Source organism: Malaclemys terrapin, chromosome 1 (genome assembly GCF_027887155.1).
Source record: "Malaclemys terrapin pileata isolate rMalTer1 chromosome 1, rMalTer1.hap1, whole genome shotgun sequence".
NCBI classification, from domain to species: domain Eukaryota; kingdom Metazoa; phylum Chordata; order Testudines; family Emydidae; genus Malaclemys; species Malaclemys terrapin.
This window is the reverse complement of record NC_071505.1, coordinates 227,894,403-227,914,652: the sequence shown is the minus strand read 5'-3', so window position 1 is coordinate 227,914,652 and position 20,250 is coordinate 227,894,403. Positions and strand designations below refer to the sequence as shown.

The 20,250-nt window shown below is 42.1% G+C and overlaps 2 protein-coding genes across 6 annotated transcripts in view; both read right to left on the bottom strand.

The window, feature by feature from the left end:
• LOC128825664 (arylsulfatase D-like) overlaps window positions 1-4,482 on the bottom strand; it is a 33,819-nt gene extending 29,337 nt beyond the window's left edge. The window contains exon 1 of one of the 3 annotated variants that reach the window (XM_054008384.1): window positions 3,916-4,482. In XM_054008384.1, the coding sequence (XP_053864359.1) occupies window positions 3,916-4,061 (146 nt within the window). In that variant the 5' untranslated portion in view covers window positions 4,062-4,482. The remainder of the gene's footprint in view (window positions 1-3,915) is intronic. The other 2 variants (XM_054008366.1, XM_054008374.1) reach the window with 2 other exon arrangements.
• LOC128825679 (arylsulfatase D-like) overlaps window positions 1-20,250 on the bottom strand; it is a 42,141-nt gene that overhangs the window by 593 nt on the left and 21,298 nt on the right. For 2 of the 3 annotated variants that reach the window (XM_054008397.1, XM_054008414.1), the window contains 6 exons: window positions 19,209-19,632; window positions 15,948-16,084; window positions 15,024-15,158; window positions 8,484-8,646; window positions 8,032-8,153; window positions 6,062-7,595 (listed from right to left, as the gene is read on the bottom strand). In XM_054008397.1, coding sequence (XP_053864372.1) covers window positions 7,225-7,595; window positions 8,032-8,153; window positions 8,484-8,646; window positions 15,024-15,158; window positions 15,948-16,084; window positions 19,209-19,632 — 1,352 coding nt within the window. In that variant the 3' untranslated portion in view covers window positions 6,062-7,224. Of the gene's footprint in view, window positions 1-6,061; window positions 7,596-8,031; window positions 8,154-8,483; window positions 8,647-15,023; window positions 15,159-15,947; window positions 16,085-19,208; window positions 19,633-20,250 lie in introns of those variants that run through there. The other variant, XM_054008406.1, reaches the window with a different exon arrangement.

Here is a 20,250-nt window from a genome sequence, read left to right as displayed (position 1 = left end):
GGCCCTTTTAAATCACGGGGCCCCGGGGCAGCTGCCCCAATCAGCAGCCCTGCCGGTACGATCGGCACTTTCTTACTGGCATGCTGTACCGGACCATACCAGCTTACTTTCACCTCTGGTGTACAGCTAAACTCCACAGGGCCCGCTGTGAACAGGAGGCAGCAGGGCAGCAGCTCCATTGCTGTGTGTACCCTCCCATCTGTTCCTCCCTTCCACGTACTGGTCTCCCTGACCCCAAGTAGGTTACTCTAGTCATTGGGCTGCCTTTGTGGAAGAGCTCTGCAAAAGTCTCCCACTAGGGGCCTGTATGGGCATGAGGATTCCTTATCCCATTTACCTGACTTTCATGCTGGCCACAGGATTATAGTCTGAGGGTAAAATTTTCAAAACACAAGAACTAGGGGGTCACCAAATGAAATTAATAGGCAGCAGGTTTAAAATAAACAAAAGGAAGTATTTTTTCACACAACGCACAGTCAACCTGTGGAACTCCTTGCCAGAGGATGTCATGAAGGCCAAGACTACAACAGGGTTCAAAAAAGAACTAGATAAGTTCATGGAGGATAGGTCCATCAATGGTTATTAGCCAGGATGGGCAGGGATGGTGTCCCTAGCTTCTGTTTGCCAGAATCTGGGAATGGGTGATAGGGGATGGATCACTTGATGATTATCTGTTCTGTTCATACCCTCTGGGGCACCTGGCATTGGCCTCTATCAGAAGACAGGATACTGGGCTAGATGGACCTTTGGTGTGACCCAGTATGACTGTTCTTATGTTCAAAATTGACTTAAGCTCCTAAATCCCATTTTTTCCACACTTTCTATTATACTAAGTATCTCTGTCTTGAATAGGGTCAGCTCTTGAAGAGTTCTCAGCTGCTCCAAATGTCAGTTAAAGATTACATTCCTTGAGCCTGACCCTACATTTCTCTCTCTACCAAAGTCCCTGGTGATGGAATCAGTAATTTTGCTGGAATAAGGACAGAAACAGGTCCATAGTACTGCACGAGAAAAGAGTCTCCTAATATCAATCCAGTTCTAAGCCTTTAGTTTTTAAAGGATTGCTGTCAAGTTGTTTATTCCAAAAATATGATGTATGGAAAGAATAGCTGTCACCTCACAAACAAGCTGGAAACAAAAACATAGTTAGAAACAATTCAATGGTATAAAAGATTTATCTGCTTCATACTGCAAATAAGGAATATGCAGCTGCAGCCACTGAATTGTTTGAGAGCAAAGTTCTTGTCCTTATGCAATTGTCTATTAATAATTTGTGGCTTTGTATTGTCATGTGAGAAACTTGGGTCTGGATGCAACTTTGAGAATTCCACGTACTCATATTACTTGTCCTCAGGAAGGGAGGCTGCTGATCACAGTGCAGTTGAGGATAATTCTTAAAAGTTACACCATATTGAACTGGTATGAACTCCCGCAAAAAGTGATACGGTAATAGCCGTGCAAGGTAATGGAGGGTAATATATTATACCGGAGGAAAAATAACAGCCCCTAGGAGGACAGGTTAATTCATGCAGGCATTTTTTTGTCTAAAATGGACAGACAGGAATAACTCTCCCTTCTCTCATACTACTAAAATCAAGGCAGTATGATTTTATAAAAGCTGCTTTTATTAATATCTACAAGTGTCCTAGCCCTTTGCACATCACAACCCTCTAAATATTTGTCCATGACACTGGAGTTATCAACCCAAAGTAAATTCCTGTTCAGGGTAATTGAATTTTGCTGCCTAATGTATGGAACAAGGGCATTGCGAGATCTAATTACTTATTGTTGGAGTAGGCTAGGGTAAAAAGGAAATGTGAAAGTGGAATGTACCATGTGCAACAATATTTGTATTGTTCATTCATCCACAGCATGCATAACCATTCATGTTTCTTAAAGAACATATGTGGTGTCAAAACATTACCATATCCTCTTTTAAAAAAAAAACCCAAACTGTCCCTTCTAGTTAATTTAGGGTGAGAGATGTCTTGATTTTACAGGGACAGTCCCAATACTTGGGGCTTTTTCTTATATAGGCACCTATTACCCCCAACACCGGCCCAATTTTTCACACTTGCTATCTGCTCACCCTAAGTTAATTCCAAGTGGAATGAAGCCTACATGAGAGATTGGCATCCTGCATTGCTTGTCTAATCACAAGTGAGGAACTGATCAATCTAGAAATGTGTACATAAGGTTGAAGGAATAGGCTCCACAAACAAAAGGAACAGACTAGGAGAGAAAAAAAGTATTTTAACGTAATGGAATTTTACAGGGAAAATTACAACACATGGAGAATTTCAGGGCAAGCATAGCTGCAAGATTCATCTGGATCTGCATCGCTTGGTAAGCTGGGCCCATTTTAAAGCAAAAGCATTTTAATACAGCCAAATACATACCAAAGTTATACATTTGGGAACAAGGAATGCCAGCCAGGCAATTGTGTCTTGGAAGGCAGTGACTGTGAAAAGGATTTAGAGATCATAGTGCACAAGCAACTGAACATGAACTCCAGTGCGATACTGTGGATATACAAAAAGGGGAGTAGTGAGTAGGAGTACGGAGGTGATTTTACTTTTGCATACAGCATTAGTGAGATTAACACTAGAATACTGCACATAGTTCTGGTGTCCACATTGTAAAAAGGATGTTGAAAAAACAGAGAGGGTGCAGAAAAGATTACACTGATTCAAGGGCTAGAGAAAATATGACAGTGAGAGCCTTAAAAAGAGCTCAATCTGTTTAGCTTATCAAAAACAAGATCGAGAGGTGATTTGATTACAGTGCATATATACCTTCATGGAGAAAATACTAGGTACTAAATGGCTCTTTTATCTAGCAGAGAACAGAATAACAAGAGCCAATGGCTGGATGCAGAAGCCTGACAAATTCAAATAAGAAATAAAGAGCATATTTTTAACAGTGAGGCTGATTAACCATTGGAACTACCAAGGGAAGAGGTCATGAAATTATGATGATGTCTTTCTGGCAGATGTGCTTATGTAAAATATAATTTATGTAAAGCTAAAGCATAAGTAATTGGCCTCAGTACAGTGATAACTGGGTGAAATGTAACAGCCTGTCATACTCAGGGGGTCTGACTACATGACTGAATAGTGCCTGCTGGCCCTAAACTTTATTAATCTGTTTAGGGTTTATAAACCCTAAAATTTATTATTATAAAACTTTATTTATAAACCTGCAGATTTTCCTTCAGATGGGACGGTAGGAAAAGAGAAGTGAAGAAAATCAGTGATAGAAACAAATGAGATGTATGAGGAAAATAGGGCAGGTAAGAGCAAACTAATCAGAGAAGTACTACAGATCTCATGAAATATATCTAGTGTGCAAAACTCTCAGATACACCAGTATAAATGCACAGTAAGTCCACTGACGGCGAAATTGAAAGCAAACTTTTCCCCAGTGTATCTGTGCTTCCCACAATCCAGCAAATCCAACTGGAAAGAGCTGAGTTTGTAGAGATCAAAGAAGGAAGAGGAGAGGAAATAGGGATGAATTGCTATTTTCCTTTCTTAACACTGCTTACATGTTGTTTTTCACTGTTTATGACACAGTGTGCTAGGTCTGAAGGCAGCAGTTCTGATTAAGCAGACGACTGGAGACAAGGGCAAATAGGAGCTAGCAGAGAAGAGACATAAGAACATAAGAACGGTCATACTGGGTCAGACCAAAGGTCCATCCAGCCCAGTATCCTGTCTACCAACAGTGGCCAATGTCAGGTGCCCCAGAGGGAGTGAACTTAACAGGCAATGATCAAGTGATCTCTCTCCTGCAATTTGATTTGAAAGCCAGACAAAAGTCAAGAAAAACAGACTTTTACTGCCTAGGGTTAACTATTTTGAAACAGCCTGTAAATAAAATTCTACATTAAAACAGAATATGGCTCAAAAATACCTGGGAGCCTGTGCAGAGGGCACAAAGAATACAAAGCTCTGACCATGTTCCAGAGGATCTGGACCTACACACCTTCTGGACAAAGGAAAGGTCTCCGAATGCGACCCTTTGGTACAAGTGGCAGAACACTGCTGGCCGACCCCCATCTGAAAGCCAGATTCCTGCACTGCAAATCCGGAAGCAGGAACCCTGAGAAAGGGAGCCCAGGCAAAGCTAATGTTACAAAGGCCAGAGAGGGAATGAAGGCAAATTAGAATCTTCCTTAAAAAGTGTAAACTTCTCTAAGGGACTGAGGGAAAATTCCTCTCTGGAGAAAAAGCGTGGAGCACATTTTTAAAAGCAGAGGCTGTTTAGCTTTTTCATTCTGCAGACCGCGGAGAGAGAGAGAGAGATCCTGTCTCTGCTCTCTCCCACAAGTACTGCCACTCAAGTTCCAACCCTGGGGTGCTTGGTTCTTAAAAGGGACAGATTTTCAAAAGCACAGCTCCCATTGTTCTCAAAGATCAGTTGGGTACTAAGCCCTTTGGAAAATCTGGCCGAAAGTGTTTCATCCTCTGTGACACCAGGAATGGCTGCACAGACCATTACTGCAATGCACCCTACATAAGAACTTATTAAAGGAAATATGGGCAGAGTAGGATCTGACATAGGGTTACCATACGTCCGGATTTTCCCGGACATGTCCGGCTTTTTGGGCTCCAAATCCCCGTCCGGGGGGAAATCCCAAAAAGCCGGACATGTCCAGGAAAATCGGGACATGGGGGCCGGCGGTCGGCCGGGTCGGGGGCTCGGGGGCTGGCGGTGCCGGGAGCCGGCGGGGCCGGGCCGGGGGCTCGGGGGCCAGCGGTGCCGGGAGCTGGCGGGGCCGGGCCGGGGGCTCGGGGGCCCGCCGGGCCGGGAGCCGGCCGGGCCGGGCCTGGGGCTCGAAAGCCGGCAGTCGGCCGGGCCGGGGGCTCGGAAGCCGGCGGTGCCGGGAGCCGGCGGGGCTGGGCCGCGGGCTTAGGGGCCGGCGGGGACAGGGGCTCGGGGCCGGCCGGGCCGGGGGCTCGGGGGCCGACAGTGCCGGGAGCCGGCCGGGCCGGGTCGGGGTCTTGGAAGCTGGCGGTCGGCTGGGCCGGGGCTCGGAAGCCGGCGGTGTCGGGCCGGGGGCTTGGGAGCCAGTGGTCGGCCGGGCTCGGGGCACGGCGGTGCTGGGCGGACTGACCCAGGCTGGAGATGCCGGGGGGGGGGGGGAGGGCAGACTGGGCCGCGTCTCCTCCCCCCACACCCCCCTTACCTGCTTCAGGCTTCCCGCGAATCAAATATTCGCGGGAAGCAGGGGAGGGGGCGGAGTTGGGGGCGGGGCTGGGGGCGGGCCCGGGGCCCCGTGGAGTGTCCTCCTTTTGGAGGCTTAAAATATGGTAACCCTAATCTGACACAGCCAAGGTGATGAGTCAGACTTGGCATGGCCACTAATAATCAGGTGGGGTGAAGATCAGAATTCAGGAATGGTGAGATTGTTCCGCTGCTTCTACTCAGAGTTTAGGTCTGAGGACACATTCTCAGCTCTGATATTTTTGGGAGTCCATAATAGGTTTAGAGGGCCAACGTGGATATTAATACAAGATATCTCAGCAAGGTGCAGAAATCAGGCAATGCAGAAAGGATCAAATGAAGCGCTTAGGTTTGGAAGTTTAAAAGCAATTGAGGTATGAATGGCATTTTGACTCCAAAGTGCCTAAATCCCTTTAAAAAATGAGAGTTAGGCTCCTAAATCAGTTATATGTTACAATGCCGAAGGCAGCAATGGCTAAATACCATTAAAAATCTTGGCCCTAATAAGTAGAAGCCAATCAAAAAAGAAGCCAGGAAAAAGCTGAGAAAGCAGCTCAGACATGCTCCAAGCAGGCAAGAGAAAGTTTCCATCTAGTAATTCATAGGTTAGCGGAGTCTTAGAGTTGTTAATAGTTTCTATACATAGTTTATATATAGCCAGATCAAACATATCCAAGGGGAAGGTGGAGGAGTCTGGGTAGTCTATGAGAAGTGGGTAGGATCCACATAGTCACTCCCTTTGGCCCCATATAAATTAATCAACAAATTAATGCAGCCTTAAGATATTATCTTTTCTGCACAACCCTGCCCCCTCCACCATCATGTGGAGTTGTGTCCAGGAGATAGCTTTGTTAGTATAGCTTCCATGGAGATGTGCTGCCAGGGATGGGAGTGGGGGTCAGAGCTGGTCTAAATGATGTGGGGCGATTCACGTTAGGGGACCCTCATAGGGATTCCCTCCCTCTGAGCCCTACCATGGGCTTTTCAGTAAGAGGGGAGGATCTCAGTCCGTATTATTTTTATTGTTACTTGACAGCAGGACACACTGTGGTGTGGTGGCTACAATAACTTTTACAGCCCTCTATCACAGTACTAAGACTGGCTATGCATATTACAATTTTCAGCCTCCACTAGGGTTGGGTCTGGTGCTGACTGTTGCTCACTCAGGCATGCCAGGTATGCCACCCATTCCTCTGGAAGCTGCTGAAAAGGGAGCTTCCTTCCCTCTTGCGTCCTCCACCATGCTCTAAGGAATGCATTAGGGACCAGACTGACAGCCCCAGACCAGTTAGGGGAGATTGCCCTCAGCCAGGAGAGGCCTGTCCTCTTTAAAAACCAAAGGCGAACCATTCCCCAAATGATCTCCATGGGAGAGCTAATCCCTCAACCAAGCAGCTACTGCATAGCCAGAGGATGTATCTGCCATCACCACTGCTTCTAGAAGAACTAGCTGCAAGATAGAAGAATCACCTAGAGGAGCCTCTATGAGGAGCTAGGGGAGGACTAAGGGATTCTTCTCCCATGGGGTATCAAGGAAAATTATTTTGGGGGCAGGGAAGTATTTTACACAGGACATGTCTTCTATATGACCAACTGGGCTGAAACATCGTAGGCAGCCCTTTGCTAGAATGTTGGTAGTACATCCTTGCATAGAAATTCAGTATAAAAATGTTGCTGAGCTAGTGAACCTATATCCACAAATTTCAAGAGATTCAAAGTTATGGTTACTACAGCACCTTTAATTTTGGCACACTGCAATGTATCTGAGCTATGTCTTCAGCAGTGGATAGATACTCCTAAGACTTGCCATACTGGAACATATTAATTTGGTTCATCTAGACTGGAATCTTGATTTATGGAATGGCCTTCACTAAACCCTATTTCATACAGCTAGCCAACTGTGTAATCCTAAATCAACAAAAAGAGAATCCATTTGCTCAAAAAAGGCACTTGATTTTAAAGCTTTTCATACAGTTAACCTTCGATATATTTTCTTTACAGAGCAGGGTGGGCACTGTCACCTTCTTTATCACACCAGCAAAACGGGAATGTCCCACAGCACGGCTGCAGCCAGGGCTTCCATATAATGTTGTACAATGAGAGCTGTTGTGGGACTGGAGTCAGTGTCTGTCGATGCTCCTGAACAGCTCTTTCTATTCTGCTTATTACTGTGTCAAACAGGGGCTCAGTGGCAGATGATAGAGGTTTGGTCTCAGACAGGTCTCTGGACAGATCAAAGAGTAAAGGAGGGTTATGATAGGTTACTCCTTCCCCAAAACATGGGCAAATTCCTCTTCCATAACATGCTCCAGCACCCTCAGGCTGGAATATTGGAGTCACATAATGAGCCTTCCACAGTGCACCACCTGGTAGGAGAGAAACCAGATGTAAGATGATACAGATAGACATAAAATGTCATTAGAAGTGTGAAAGATCTTTCAGCACTGAACATATTTTCAGAACTTAACAAGTAAAGTTTTTAATTTGCAACACAAGGTGCCAAGTTTCGCCTTCATACTGCTGGATGGGGTATTCAGACTTTGGGTCCATCCAAACAGGATTAACCCAATACTACCCCTCCCAGAGCAACTGAGCAGGGAGAATCTTGGTTCTGCACCCAATATTCTAGTCAGCATACTTGTGCCCGTAGTGTGTATATCAAAATATACATGCAGGACAACAGCAAATTATTACTACTCTATGGGTACCTGCACTGTTCCTAGCTGGCACAACTACATACTGTCTCCTATCCCAGGCTTGTTGCAAAGCCATCATTGTTTTTGGAAGAACCATTATACTCACTGTCCTTTTGGTGCCACCGTACTGCATGTAAATACATGCCACAGTAGTGAAACAGGAACTCATGCTCTGAGTGCTGAATGGACCCCTGCAGTAAAGGCATCAGGTTCTGGCCATCGATCACCCTAATGTTGATGGAGAGAATGGCAGTCACCAAACTGCAGTGAGCTGCAGGATAACAAGTTCTGTACCCAACTACCATTGCAATTGAAAACACTTGCAATTGAAAGCACAATTGAAAACTTACTTTTGGAACAAGGAACATTTATGAGAACGGGGTGAATCTCAAACATGTAAAAGATTTATATGAACTATATGCAGCTTAGGGATCTGAAAAAGTAGGCTGGAAATCACATGATAAACATCCAATATTGAGATCTAACATTAGGATCGTTTTAAAAAAAGATTCCATATTGGAAATTTAAAGGACTGAATATGTTTTACAATTTCTGTACCTGTCCTGGGGCACTATCCCTCCAGCCAGGTAAGCCACCGTAGGGTAAATGTCCATAAGACTTGTAGGTTCATCGATAACTGTGTCTGCAGGTAACACTCCCGGCCATCTAAATATCCCTGGCACACGGATCCCTCCTTCCCAGCCTCCCATAGCTTTTCCACCTATTTTTAAATAACAAGGCAATAGAAGATATTTTAGAAACATGAAGTGTTGCTTACTTAACCCGCCAAATATTATTGGTTTATCTTTCTTAAGCCTCTCAGACTTATTTCAGTTTTACCATGAGCCCATCCTCCTCAGGAACAAATTTAGTTGTTTCAGTCCCATGAAAATGGATTTTCTTCAGCTGCCCCCTCAGTAGCTTACCCATCTACTGATTCCCCTTTGTTTTACAGACAAGAAAATTGCCACACTGGACCATAGGATGGATCACATTTTACTATGTAGATGGTCACATTGATGCCTCCCTTCCCATTTACAATTCAATGGATCACCTTCCATTCACAATCATGTAACACCCTGTTAAAACTATAGCAACTGTTTAATATTGTAGGAGTATTTAATGTGTTTTAGTGGTTTTTAATGCAATTTAGCATGTGACCAGCCAGTTCTTCATGAAGCACCAGTTTGAGGACTTCTGAATTAAAGCATTCCATCTAATCACGTAGTTGCCTATGTACTAATGTATTTCCTGGAATTCTTTTTGGAACATTTTAATAACATAAGAAAATAGATGCAGCTTTATCAATTCAATAACCTCTATCCCGATATAACGCTGTCCTCGGGAGCCAAAAAATCTTACCGCGTTATAGGTGAAACCGCATTATATTGAACTTGCTTTGATCCGCCGGAGTGCACAGACCCCGCCCCCCCAGAGCGCTGCTTTACCACATTATATCCAAATTCATGTTATATTGGGTCGCATTATATCAGGGTAGAGGTGTATTAAAATCCTCTTATACCCCTAGTATTTTGAGCAGTCTAACTTTGATTAATTACTTGAGTAGTGTAGCCTGATTTAGGGTGTGTTAATAATATTAATTTAATTTATCATTTAATTTTTATTTTAATTAGTCAATATCAATAATAGTTTATAATTAATATTAATAGTATGGGTTTTAGGCTCGCCAATCTGTTTGATCAGAAGATAAAAGTTCTTGTCCCAAATCAGGTTCCACAGAATTTATAAAGGACCCTTGGGGGTCTGACAGGAAGCTCACACTGACACAGATATAGCCTTAAAGATTTTCTATTAAAATAAATAATAGTAAGTAAATGGTGAAATACTCAGAGTTACAAAGTTACAATTGCATTACTGCTATTTGAAAGCTACATATGATAATATAGTATTATATGCAACAAAGCTTTGGTTAATATACTCACACCCTTCCTTGATAACCTGGTGGTAAGAGACACAGGACCAGCCTTGCAGTTCAGGTTTCTCAATTCTTGAGTGAGGGATGCAGTGCTTAGAAAAATCTAATGCTAAGAGCTATCAAAACTAAATTACTTGACTAACTTAAACTTAAAATCAAAACCTAATAAACTAAGAATAAAACTTAGGGAAACCAAGCTTAGCCTAGTTTCTTTGAAACTTAAAGTTTAAGAAGAACAAGTACAGCCTACTAATATTAGCACTCATCGTAAATAGATAGAATAGATAGAGACAGTGGAGGAAGTAAGTGAGAATAATAGAGAGGAGTGCTCTAGCGAGGAGGGTCACCTCTTTTATAGGCACAAGTGTCGGAAATCCTTCCTCCTATGCCCAAATTTCATTCCTCAACCACAAAATGTTAGGGTACGCTTACTCCATAGGCTAGTATGTTTGTGCATATTGATGACATGTACATACGCACATAAGTTCCCTTGTGGTACCTGCTAAGTCTATGGGTACAACATTGAAAACCCCCCATGCCATTCTCCATTGTCTATTGGTCTAGATAAAAGGTAATAGACATAGGCATGGGTACTTATCTATTTAGGTAACAAGGTATAGGCCAACTTTACTTTTCTGGGTAAAAGGTCTTAATATAGATGTGCTAACTTTGCCTTAGTTTAACATACAGGATATGGCCTGTAGGTCTCTTGCATTACAGCCAAACTTACTTTAATATAAATCTATAAACCTATTACAATAAATCAAATACTTAAACTATAAGAAAAGAGATATATATGCAAGCAAGCAGGTTAATCCTATAGGCTACAGTAGTGGAGTGATCAGCCAGTGAGGTACCAAGACCAGGCTGGTGCAGAGGGCAGTGGAGAGGTGGAGCAGTGGTTCCAGCAGCAGCTAGTAGAGAAGCCTAATAGGTGCTGCTAGAGGAGAAGTCCCTCCCCAGCTTTGTGCTGTATGATTCAACTGTATTAGCCAATACATATATGGTAGGCATAGTATACACCACATTAATAGATATTATGTGCATGGTATTATGTAACTTACATGGGTGTTGGGAAGTTATGTTACCTGAATGTATTATGCTCGTCTCACAATTCTGCCCACCCACACCAGTTGTCCCACAGCACTTTGCAAACCTGAAGTCAGCTTTGGCATTAGAAAGTAGACACTTGCCAAAGCAAAGATGCATGACTACTTTGTACCAAGTACAGTTAGAGAGTACTTTCATGGCTCATCAGCACTTGGAATCTAGAATTTAAAATGATATATGGGAAAGTATAGGGAGGTACCAAAGCCAAAGCTGGCACAAACTGGTGGGTCAAACTTAAATTGACTGTTTAATAATTTGTTCCAGTATCTTTCCAGCTATTGACATTAGGCTGACTGGTCTATAATTGCCTGGGCTCTCTTTGTTCCCCTTTTAATATTTAAAGATATTTCAGAAATCAAAGAATCTTTCTTTGATCTCAAGGTTATGCTGGGGATTTATGACTCCAGAAATTCTAAAGGAAGCATTTTCCCTGAGGCTCCCTCATTATTAGCTGTTAATTTTAGTAGAGTTTTTAGCAGCAGCTCTGTTCTAGAATAGTTTGATGGCCCTAGTGTGAGACCTATGACCATCACAAGAAGCCTGGTGGTGACAACTTCCAAATATTCCTGCTACCCCTCCTATACCTCTTAGGTTAGTAAGAAGTCTTGATTTGCTTCATCTTTTCAACCCAGTCTAAATGAAAGTACCCCTGATTTAAGGGAGTAGAAATTCTAAGTATTATTTGTCAGTGGCCTTATTTAAAAAAAAAATAGGGAAAAGATAGAGTCACACGCCAATTTGCAGTACCACATACGTGTATTACTAGAATGATCAGTGTTTTATTTTCTACCCAGAAGACACATTTTAAAAAGTAAAAAGGCTCCCCAATTTAGGTTCGCAAGAGAGAGTGGAGGGGAGTTTAAAGACTAGTGCATGGCTAAGAAAGTCTGGCATATGAGAGCTCTTCTTAGACAGAGGCCATTCAATAGAAAAAGTCAAAGGAAAACAGTCTATGAATGTACAACCAGGAAGAATTTCTGTTCCTTTTAACAAAATAAGTGACCAGGTCACAGAAGAAAAACCTGTTGGACTATATTCTATTTTGGAAGTTGGTGGCAATGGGTTATGACAAGATTAAAGTTAATATTGAAGCCCATTTCAGCAAACCTTTGTTCTTTTCCAGAATGGCTTCCAATCTCCAGGTAAGTTACAATTTTGATAAACCAACAATATCATAACAAAGCTCCTAGGGAGGATGTTATTGCAACACAGGTTTATAAGGACAGTATAAATTTGTGGGCCCCGACCACTGTGTTAGTAAATTATTTACCAATATAAATAATACAGGAATTTCTCCTCTCCATGTTGGTCCATCAATTATATTGTTCTTCTTTACAAAAAAGGTGAAAGCAATGAGCCTGCAAATTACCAACCAATTAGCCTTTTTACATGTGATTTTTAAACTATACTAGAGATCTCCTGTGGATATTAAAAGTTTAGGTAGAAAGTTGTAATTTATTTGCTGAGAAACAAGCTGGTTTCAGAAATGGCTGCCCTATCATTGAAAACTATTTTACCCTGTCATGGGGTGCACTCACCGCTAGTGGCGTCTCCTGCTGGCCATCCTGGGGATTAGCTTTGGCCAGCCATTGTGCCCTCCCTGGAAGTGTCTCTTCCATTGTTCTCTCACCCTGTAGACCCCTCTTATTTCAGGAACCTCAGCTTCCTTTTCATGACTCAACCCTCCAGCCGAGTCACCATATGTGTTTCCCCCTTCCAGGGCTGGAAAGTCTCTCTTCACAAACAGGCTCAAGCAGTGCCCCACCAGTGCCACTTCATCAGCAGCTGGTAGGGGGACCTGGACGTTCCCTCTATTCCAGGTCCCTGCTCAGGGACCCTCTCACTGGCAGGCAAGGTTTGACTTATTCCAAACCTTGCTGCTTTTCCCCTGAATTTTGCCTACCTCTTTGGCTCTCCCCCTTCTCTGGGCTTGCCAAGCTACACTCTCTCCTCCCACGGAGTAACTGTAGGCTTCTTGCCTCCAGCCCCAGACACACCTCTCTTCTCCCAAGGAATGACCAGAGACTTCTTCCTTCCAGCCCCTTCTGTTGCTAGCTTCCTGGCGTATATAGCCCCTGCCTCTTCCTGCCCAGCTGAGCCTCTTCTAATTAAATCCCTGCTCCCTGTATCCTTCTCCAGGTGCAACCTGGGCAGTTAATTGTGGGGTGGACACCCCGTCACATACCCTTATTCATTTAATTCATAAATATTGCTCCCCCCAAAGGGGGGGATTTTTTTGTGGTCCTTGTTGACCTGAAATTGGCTTTTGATTCCATTGATAGAGGCCATCTCTGGGATAAACTTGTGAGGGCTGTCATAGCTCTTCAGCTACTCTCTCCTCTGAGAGACCTTTATAGCCAAATGGTGGCCAAAGTAGGATATGGCAACGAGGTGAGCTAACTGACCCTATCTACATCACAAAGGGAGTCCACCAGAGTTGTTTATTGGCCCCTTTCCTATTTCATGTTTACACTAATGAAGTTGTGGTGATTTGAGAAGTGGTATAGTGTTTCCCTCCCTAAAGTTTGCACCAATTTACATTGGCCTTTCTTTATGCAGATGCCATGATTTTGCTGCCTCATATACTTCTGGGCTTAATGCGTATGTTAAAGGATTTTAGCTCTTTTTGCCAGCAGGAGTACCTGATCACAAAAGGGAGTGCCAAATCAAACAAATTTGACCCCGAAAACTAAAGTAATTTCCTTTGGCCACAGACCGAAGCTTCTTAAATGGATAATTGAGGGCTATTATATTGAATAGGAACATTGAAACCTTTTTGGGTATTTGGGTTTTACATATAATGGCTAATGGGATAAATCTATAGAAGAGGTAAAGAAGAAAGCCTTAAGTTCTATGCAACTGGTGCTTTATTTTACATGGGTCCACAGGGATAATTTAATCATTCTGGCTTTTAGAGTTTTCAGGGATAAAGTCCATGCCCAAATATGATATGGTGTGGATATTTGGAGCTGGAAAACCTTTAACGTGTTAGAGGTTATGAAAAAAAAGTTTTAAGGAGAGTGCTCCGTTTCCCAAATTATCAACCATCTGCTTTACATAGGGAGATTGTACAATTTCAACTAGGGCTTGGTGCCTTTGCATTAATTATTGGCTGTGTGTTCAGCATATGAATCTACAGTGTCTTCCAAGGCTATGTCTGGAGGAACAGCTTAACAAGACACATACCCTAAAGTTCCCCTGGCTTTTGCAAGTCCATTGTTCTCTCCATTCCTTGGGCTTCTCAGAACTTGATCTGGCTAGGACCGCAGGCAAGGGTATGAAATCTTTACTTAATTTTAGAGCAGGAAATATTTGCAGACAACAGGATGTCAGGATGCCAACAAATATGTCCCCTTGACTTTCTCATTTAAAGAATATTCATAGTTGAAAGAAATATTTGGATATTTAGAATAATAAGTTAAGGAGAGCCTTTACAGCTCTCTGGTCTCAAACCATGCAATCAGCCTATTTGGAAGGGAGGTACACGGATATTGAGAGACATAGTTGTCTTTGCCAAGCAGGTCTGGCCAGGTCAAAGATTTACTATGCTGTCTACTTTCTTGTCACCTGGAAATAAATGGTTAGCCCCATTCCTTGCTCAGATGCTTTTTACCACACCAACTCAAATACCGGATTACTTTTTATGGGGAGAAAATGTCTAGATTATATGGGCTGGTCAGAAGAAAAAGAAAGTAGATGAGACCTAGATCTTTAATCTTTATGACCTAGAACTTTAATCCTTGTTATGTTATTTCCGTATGTTGTTTCAGGGGAATCTATATGATTTTAAAGGTGTAACTGATTTGGGGAGAAGGGTTAATCTTGTGTTTTCAATTTTTGAATTTTTAAAATTTGTATCTGTTTTACTGAGCACTGTTGATTTTACAATACGCCTTCATTTGCTACGCATTATGGCCTATTGCTAAAATGCTATTTTAATAAATATGATTTGATTACTTACTTGCTCCTATGGTACCATTAAATAGTCTGTTGATTATATCAGGAAGACAATTTGCATTTTTAAGGAATTCACTCTGGGTAACAATCCTCACCTTTGTATATTCCATTCCAACCACCTAACTGGGCTTTTCCTTCTTGTGCTTCCAAAAACCCACCATGGTCAGAGGCAAAGTACGTGAGTGTGGTATTTTTCAAACCTTTCTTATCAATAGCATCCAGGACCCTGCCTGTAAATAAAAATAGTGATAAGAATGTACCAAGAAACAAAAGTAGAGCTAGGACTAGTAAAACAAATTTTGCCTTCAGTCCTACAAATATGCACACACTTAACCTTAAGGATGTGAGTAGACTCAAGTGGACTACTTGCACAGATAAAGATAAGCATGTACTGAAGTGTTTGTGAGATCTGAACCTTTGCTTGTGATTTCATTGACAGTTTTTAAATGCATTATTATTATTATTAGTAGTAGTAGTATTGTGGTAGTGCCTATGAATCCTAGTCATGGATCAGGACTCTGTTGTGGTAGGTGCAGGACAAACACAGAGCAAAAAGATGGTCCCGGTCTTGGAGACCTTACAATTTGAGGGCACACACAAACACTGACTGTGTGGTTAGCAGAGGTGTAAATCTACAGCTCTCCAGTATGCCATGCGTTATCTGTCTGTCTGGACACTGCTGCTATGCACTGAATGTTCCCTAGGCCGCACTGACATATTGCAGTTTGAATCAAGAGTATGTCAATAGACAGTCCATAGCCAGCATGGGTCAGATTGCCAGATGCACTAGGCAATGGTTAGTGCATAGCAGCTGGATCAGCACAGACAACTGCCCTGTGGAGAGCTGTACATTTACACACCCCATCTTACCGCACAGTAATGGTTTGTGTAGATGTGCCCTCAGCAGCAGACTACCTCAGTGAGTAATCAGAAACAATGACTCTCCTTTATGAATGTTGTGAGCATTTTAATTGTGTGTTAGGTTGTTAGAGCAAGTATCATTTGTTAAATTGACTTACCCACCATCCAGTCCATCTCCTCTACATTATCTCCATATAAGCCATACCTGCTCTTCCCAAGAAACAACTCCGTGGTGATGAGGGGTGTGTGGACATGTAGAAAGGAAACAAAGAGGAGGAACGGCCCATGCTTGTTTCTTTAAAAGAATTAATCTGTCATTTCCTTGCAAAGAAGTACCTTACTTTATACACATACTTCGCTTTTTTAAAATTGAAGTCACAACTCTTTTGTGAAGGTAATCTGTGATATTAATATGTGCTTATGTTCCAGTAACTAGATGCTTATGGGGTTAGTTTCTGTGAAATCATAGAATCATAGACTGAAAAGGACCTTGAGAGGTCATCTAGTCCAGTCCCCTGCAATCATGGCAGGACTTAGTATTATCTAGCCCATCCCTGACAGGTGTTTGTCTAACCTGCTCTTAAAAATCTCCAATGATGGAGATTCCACAACCTCCCTAGGCAATTTATTCCAATACTTAACCACCCTGACAGTTAGGAAGTTTTTCCTGATGTCCAACCTAAACTGCTCTTGCTTCAATTTAAGCCCCTTGCTTCTTGTCCTATCCTCAGACATTAGGAAGAACAATTTCTCTCCCTCTTCCTTGTAACAACCTTTTATGTACTTGAAAACGGTTATCATGTCTCCCCTCAGACTTTTTTCAGACTAAACAAACCCAATTTTTTCAACCTTTAAATAATTTTTTTAAATTAATGGAGATATCCCATCTCCTAGAACTGGAAGGGACCTTGAAAGGTCTTTGAGTCCAGCCCCCTGCCTTCACTAACAGGACCAAGTACTGGTTTTGCCCCAGATCCCTAAGTGGCCCCCTCAAGGACTGAACTCACAACCCTGGGTTTAGCAGGCCAATGCTCAAACCACTGAACTATCCCTCCCCCACCTTCCCTGTCATGTTTTCTAGACCTTTAATCATTTTTGTTGTTCTTCTTCAGACTTTCTCAATTTGTCCACATCTTTCCTGAAATGTAGTGCCCAGAACGGGCACAATACTCCAGTTGAGGCCTAATCAGAGTAGAGTGGAAGAATAACTTCTTGTGTCTTGTTTACAACTCTCCTGATAATGCATCCCAGAATTATGTTTGCTTTTTTTTTTTGCAAGTGTTACACTGTTCACTCATATTTAGCTTGTGATCCACTTTAATCCCTACATCCCTTTCCACAGTACTCCTTCCTAGGCAGTCATATCCCATTTTGTATGTGTGCAACTGGTTGTTCCTTCCTAAATGGAGTACTTTGCATTTGTCCTTATTGAATTTCATCCTATTTACTTCAGACCATGTCCAGATCATTTTGAATTTTAATCCTATCCTCCAAGGGACTTGCAACCCCAGCTTGGTATCATCCACAAACTTTATAAGTGTACTCTCTATGCCATTATCTAAATCATTGATGAAGATATTGAACAGAACCAGACCCAAAACTGATCCCTGCCGGGATCCCACTCGTTATGCACTTTCAGTATGACTGTAAATGACTGATAACTACTCTCTGGGAAAGGTTTTCCAAACAGTTATGCACCCACCTTATGGTAGCTCCAGATAGGTTGTATTTCCCTAGTTTGTTTATGAGAAAGTCATGCGAGACAGTACCAAAAGCCTTACTAAAGTCAAGATATACCACGTCTGCCGCTTCACCCCATCCACAAGGCTTTTTACCTTGTCAAGAAAGCTAGCAGGTTAGTTTGACATGATTTGTTCTTGACAAATCCATGCAGACTGTTATTTATCACATTATTATCTTCTAGATGTTTTGCTTTATTATTTGCTCCATTATCTTTCTGGGTACAGAAATTAAACCCAGTGATTACAAAATTACATTAATTTTTGAATATTTAAAATATTTCCCTTTGTCTTCTATTCACAAGTAGAGAGGTTCCATTTTGGAGGCCAGATTCTTTGCTGGTGTAAATCAGCTGAAGTCCAGAAAGTTCTGCCAATTTATACCAGGTGAGAACCTGGCCTTAGTTTGCTGCCTGACTATTTTAGGACCCCAGTTCATTGCTGGGACAGAGAGAAAAGGAGGAATGTAATGAAGCACCAATATAGATCAGTAGCTGAGGTGAGCTGCAATCATTTAAAATAGTCTGGTCTCATGAGGACAAAAAGCAATTTTATAAACAGATTCTGGAAGTTTTCTGTCCAAAAGTTGAAAATTTTGAAAAGTTAAGAGTTCCTGAAAACAGTAAATTATAAGGAAAACCTTCAAGCAGCCTTAACTTAAAAGGAAAATGTTGGCACAAAAACAAATGGATAAAAACTGGCTATGAATAAATTCAGGCTGCAAATTAGAAGAAGGTTTCTAACTATTAGAAGAGTAAGGTTTTGAGCCAGCCTCCCAATTGAAGTTGAAGAAGCAAATAACCTAATCAGTTTTAAGAAAGAGATGGACACATTTATGAATAGGATTGTATCACTGGGTAGCCTGTGGTGGTGGTGGACTGGCCTTGACAGCCCTGAGGTCCCTTTTAATCTGTGTCTTATGTTCCTAAAATCTCATGCCTCAGGGCTTCAACTGCTTACCAGTAAGGGTCAGGGAGGGAATCCCCCCCGCTCCCACCCCAGAGTGTGTGTATATTTTGTCTCCTTCCTCTGAAACCTCAGAGATAGCCCTGACTAGAGATGGGACACTGAATGGGGTGGGCAGGTGATTTGAGATGGTACTGAGAATATTTTTATTTCAGGTGCTTGGCTGAGGAGTCTTGCTCATGGATCTCAGTGATTGCCATATGTTGGGTCAGGAAGGATTTTTCCCTCAGGTCAGACTGGCAAACCTTCGGAGTTTTCACCTTCCTCTGAAGCAAGGGGCACAGGTCACTTGCTAGAATAATCTTGGTATACCTCATTAAATCAATTCCCTGTCATTGCAGGAACCTCAGGAATTGGTGCACCTCACTCCCTCCTGTTCTGTGCTTGTGCCACACAAAAGTTTAGACTTCCAAGGACTGTAATACTTTGATCTAACATTGGTTGTTAGTTTGGTGTGGGGGTGGTGGTTAGTGGCCTATGATATGCAGGAGGTCAGACAAGGTCATTTGGTGGTGCTCTCTGGCCTTAAACTCTATGTCTATGACTTTAACTTTTGGAGTCAAGATAATAATTATATAGAGGGGGCTTTACATTTGAAAGCATTATTTAAAAATTAACTAATTGATCAATCAATTAGATTGATAAATCAATTAAACAATGTAGTGAGATATTCAAGAACTAAAACAAATATGGTCAAAATTAAATGTATTTTACCTTTCAATAAAAGAAATGGCCTCCCTCAGTATAAGGGATGTCGTTCTCTCTACCACCATTGGCTGTTCAGTAATTTCATGGTTTCTCATCATAATGCAGTCCCAATATCTTATGAATCCATAACTCGAGAACCAGGATGCAAAGAACAAAAAACCAAACCAAGCAAAGCAGGTGATTATTTTCCAGGTGACTGAGACCAAGCCAGTAAGTCTTGCTATTGCAAGTGTGAGTACAGCAAGGCCAATTGTCTGAGTGTAAAGCCAGAATTTGGTTCTCAAGACTCTGTCCTTCTCTGGAGGTTGTGTTATTTGACAGTCATTCATTAGACTAAACGGCATGCCATAAAAATAATCAAACCCATGGTTTAAAGGGTGATGACAGTAATCGTTGCGGGATTCACAGTTCACACCTTGATGCCACTTCCCTGAAAAAAAAATATATATATATATATATTTTAAATGTAAAGTTACAATACAATACAATCATTTAAAATATTCTGCTCTTATGAGGACAAAAAGCAAAAAACTACCTCACTAATAGAATTACTTTTTCCTTCTATAATGAGCCCCTAATTATGTAATCTGTTCCAAGAGGCTGAGTCTTTACATCCTCACAAGTCCCTCTAAAACCATTGGGGTTGCTGCTCAGGTACACAGTCCCTCTTGCCTGGATCGGTTTAGGCCCTATTCATAGGCCCTAAAATAGGATCCAGTAATCGAGAACAGCCAGGATTTAAAGGGCAAGGCAGAAAATATCTGGCATTCTTGGACTTCTACCAGCTATGAAAAAGGGGAAAGAAGTCCTTTTGTTACACAGGCTGAAACAACATTATTCTCTTGCCTCTGTACCCTCCAGAAAGCCAACATAATGAATGAGGGCAGTAAGTAGGATATTGTTCTGGAAAACTTAGCACAGTGTAGCAGTAGATCTCTGTAGAAAGTCAGATGATGTGTGGGTTACAGAGTGATAGGGTGTGATCTGGATATAAATATATGGAGCCAATTATAAAGTGAAATAGGCTCAAGACCCCTTATACTAGTGA